At 31.8% G+C, this 1,875-nt stretch overlaps 1 protein-coding gene across 1 annotated transcript in view; it reads right to left on the bottom strand.

Annotated features, from left to right (window-relative positions):
- The window catches only part of LOC106470991 (Down syndrome cell adhesion molecule-like protein 1 homolog), a 65,108-nt gene that overhangs the window by 59,414 nt on the left and 3,819 nt on the right, over positions 1-1,875 (bottom strand). The window contains exon 2 of the mRNA XM_022399629.1: positions 773-925. Coding sequence (XP_022255337.1) covers positions 773-925 — 153 coding nt within the window. The remainder of the gene's footprint in view (positions 1-772; positions 926-1,875) is intronic.

Below are 1,875 nucleotides of genomic sequence, written 5' to 3'. Positions count from 1 at the left end.
TGTAATGTTATATTTATATAGAAGTAATTACATGGACATATAACAGACTGTAATGTTATATTTATATAGAAGTAATTACGTGCACATACGGTAGGCGGTAATTTTATATTTATATAGAAGTAGTTACATTGACATACAACAAACAGTGATGCTGTATTTATATAGAACTAGTTACACGGACATACGACAGGCAATAATTTTATATTTATATAGAAATAGTTACATGGACATACAACAAACAGTAATATTATATTTATATAGAAGTAGTTACACGGACATACGACAGGCGGTAATGTTATATTTATATAGAAGTAATTACATGGACATACAACAGACAGTACTGTTATATTTATATAGAAGTAGTTACATGGACATACTACAGACAGTAATGTTATATTTATATAGAAGTAGTTACATGGACATACTACAGACAGTAATGTTATATTTATATAGAAATAGTTACATGGACATACAACAAACAGTAATGTTATATTTATATAGAACTAGTTACGAGCACATACTACAGACAGTAATGTTATATTTATATAGAAGTAGTTACATGCACATACTACAGACAGTAATGTTATATTTACGTACAAATAGTTACATGCACATACTACAGACAGTGCTATTATATTTATATAAATAAACCTATTTTCGTTTTTAATAATGACAGTTCCACGTGAGATAGTATTGAGGAGATCTGTTTGATTTATTAGTTTGAGGCTTTGCTGACTGAAAAGATGTAAAGTTATATACTAAGAATCCTCACCTATAAGAATTATCCTAGCAACGTTATTGCTCCTCCTTATTTCATCAGTCAGAATATTCTTCGTTTTACATCTATACGTCTTTCTGGCGTCTTCTGGAGACACCTGGTGGATGTGTAAGTCGCCGTTGGTATAAACTATGTATTTTTCTCCTGCTGAGTAATAAGATAAATATCTTTATCATCAACATGAAAGATCCAGAAGAAAAGCTGTTGACATAATTTACAGAGAACAGAGGATTAACAACTGAGTTTGAAACAACAACAAACAAACAAAAAAAAATCATGTCATTTTAACCTAGGAAGATACAAACTGTTGGCTTAAAACTTCTACTTAAAAACTGTTGCTATTAAAAGTTTTCCGATGAAGTTCATTCAGTATTTAAAAGTATTGATTGATTAATTAGTGCTCTGGAGTTACGCCGTCATTACATGCTGTTCGAGGTTCGAACCGCGATATGCTACTGAAAAAAGATTCCTTTCACACTTTTAGCTATGGGGACATTATAATAGCTACAATTTCGTTAAAAGTAGCTGTGTAGGTGGCGAGTGGTACTAACTGGTTGTTCTCCCTTTAACCCTTAGGGTTTCTGACCTGGCCGTTTAACCCATGTGTCACACAAGGTAGCGTATATCAATAATATCAAATTCACTCTGGTTCAAAAGAGGTTCTAAGTTTACGAACTTCAGGATCTTGAGTGTCACTGCATTTGGGAGGTATACTCTAGTGTGAAAGACGTAAATTTAAATTAATCTAACTATACGTCACATAAATGGGGTTATAAGCAGTTAAAGACAACTTGTATCATAAAAAATTGCCAAGATCCCAACAATAGTATTAGATAAGAAATTGCCAAGATCCCAACAACAGTATTAGATAAGAAATTGCCAAGATCCCAACAACAGTATTAGATTAGAAATTTTCAAGGTCCCAACAATAGTATTAGATAAGAAATTTTCAAGGTCCCAACAACAGTATCAGATAAGAAATTTTCAAGGTCCTAACAACAGTATTAGATAAGAAATTTTCAAGGTCCAAACAACAGTATTAGATAAGAAATTTTCAAGGTCCCAACAACAGTATCAGATAAGAAATTTTCAAGGGC

Source organism: Limulus polyphemus, unplaced genomic scaffold (assembly GCF_000517525.1).
Source record: "Limulus polyphemus unplaced genomic scaffold, Limulus_polyphemus-2.1.2 Scaffold4341, whole genome shotgun sequence".
Lineage (NCBI taxonomy): Eukaryota > Metazoa > Arthropoda > Merostomata > Xiphosura > Limulidae > Limulus > Limulus polyphemus.
This window is presented reverse-complemented; position numbering and strand designations above follow the sequence as displayed.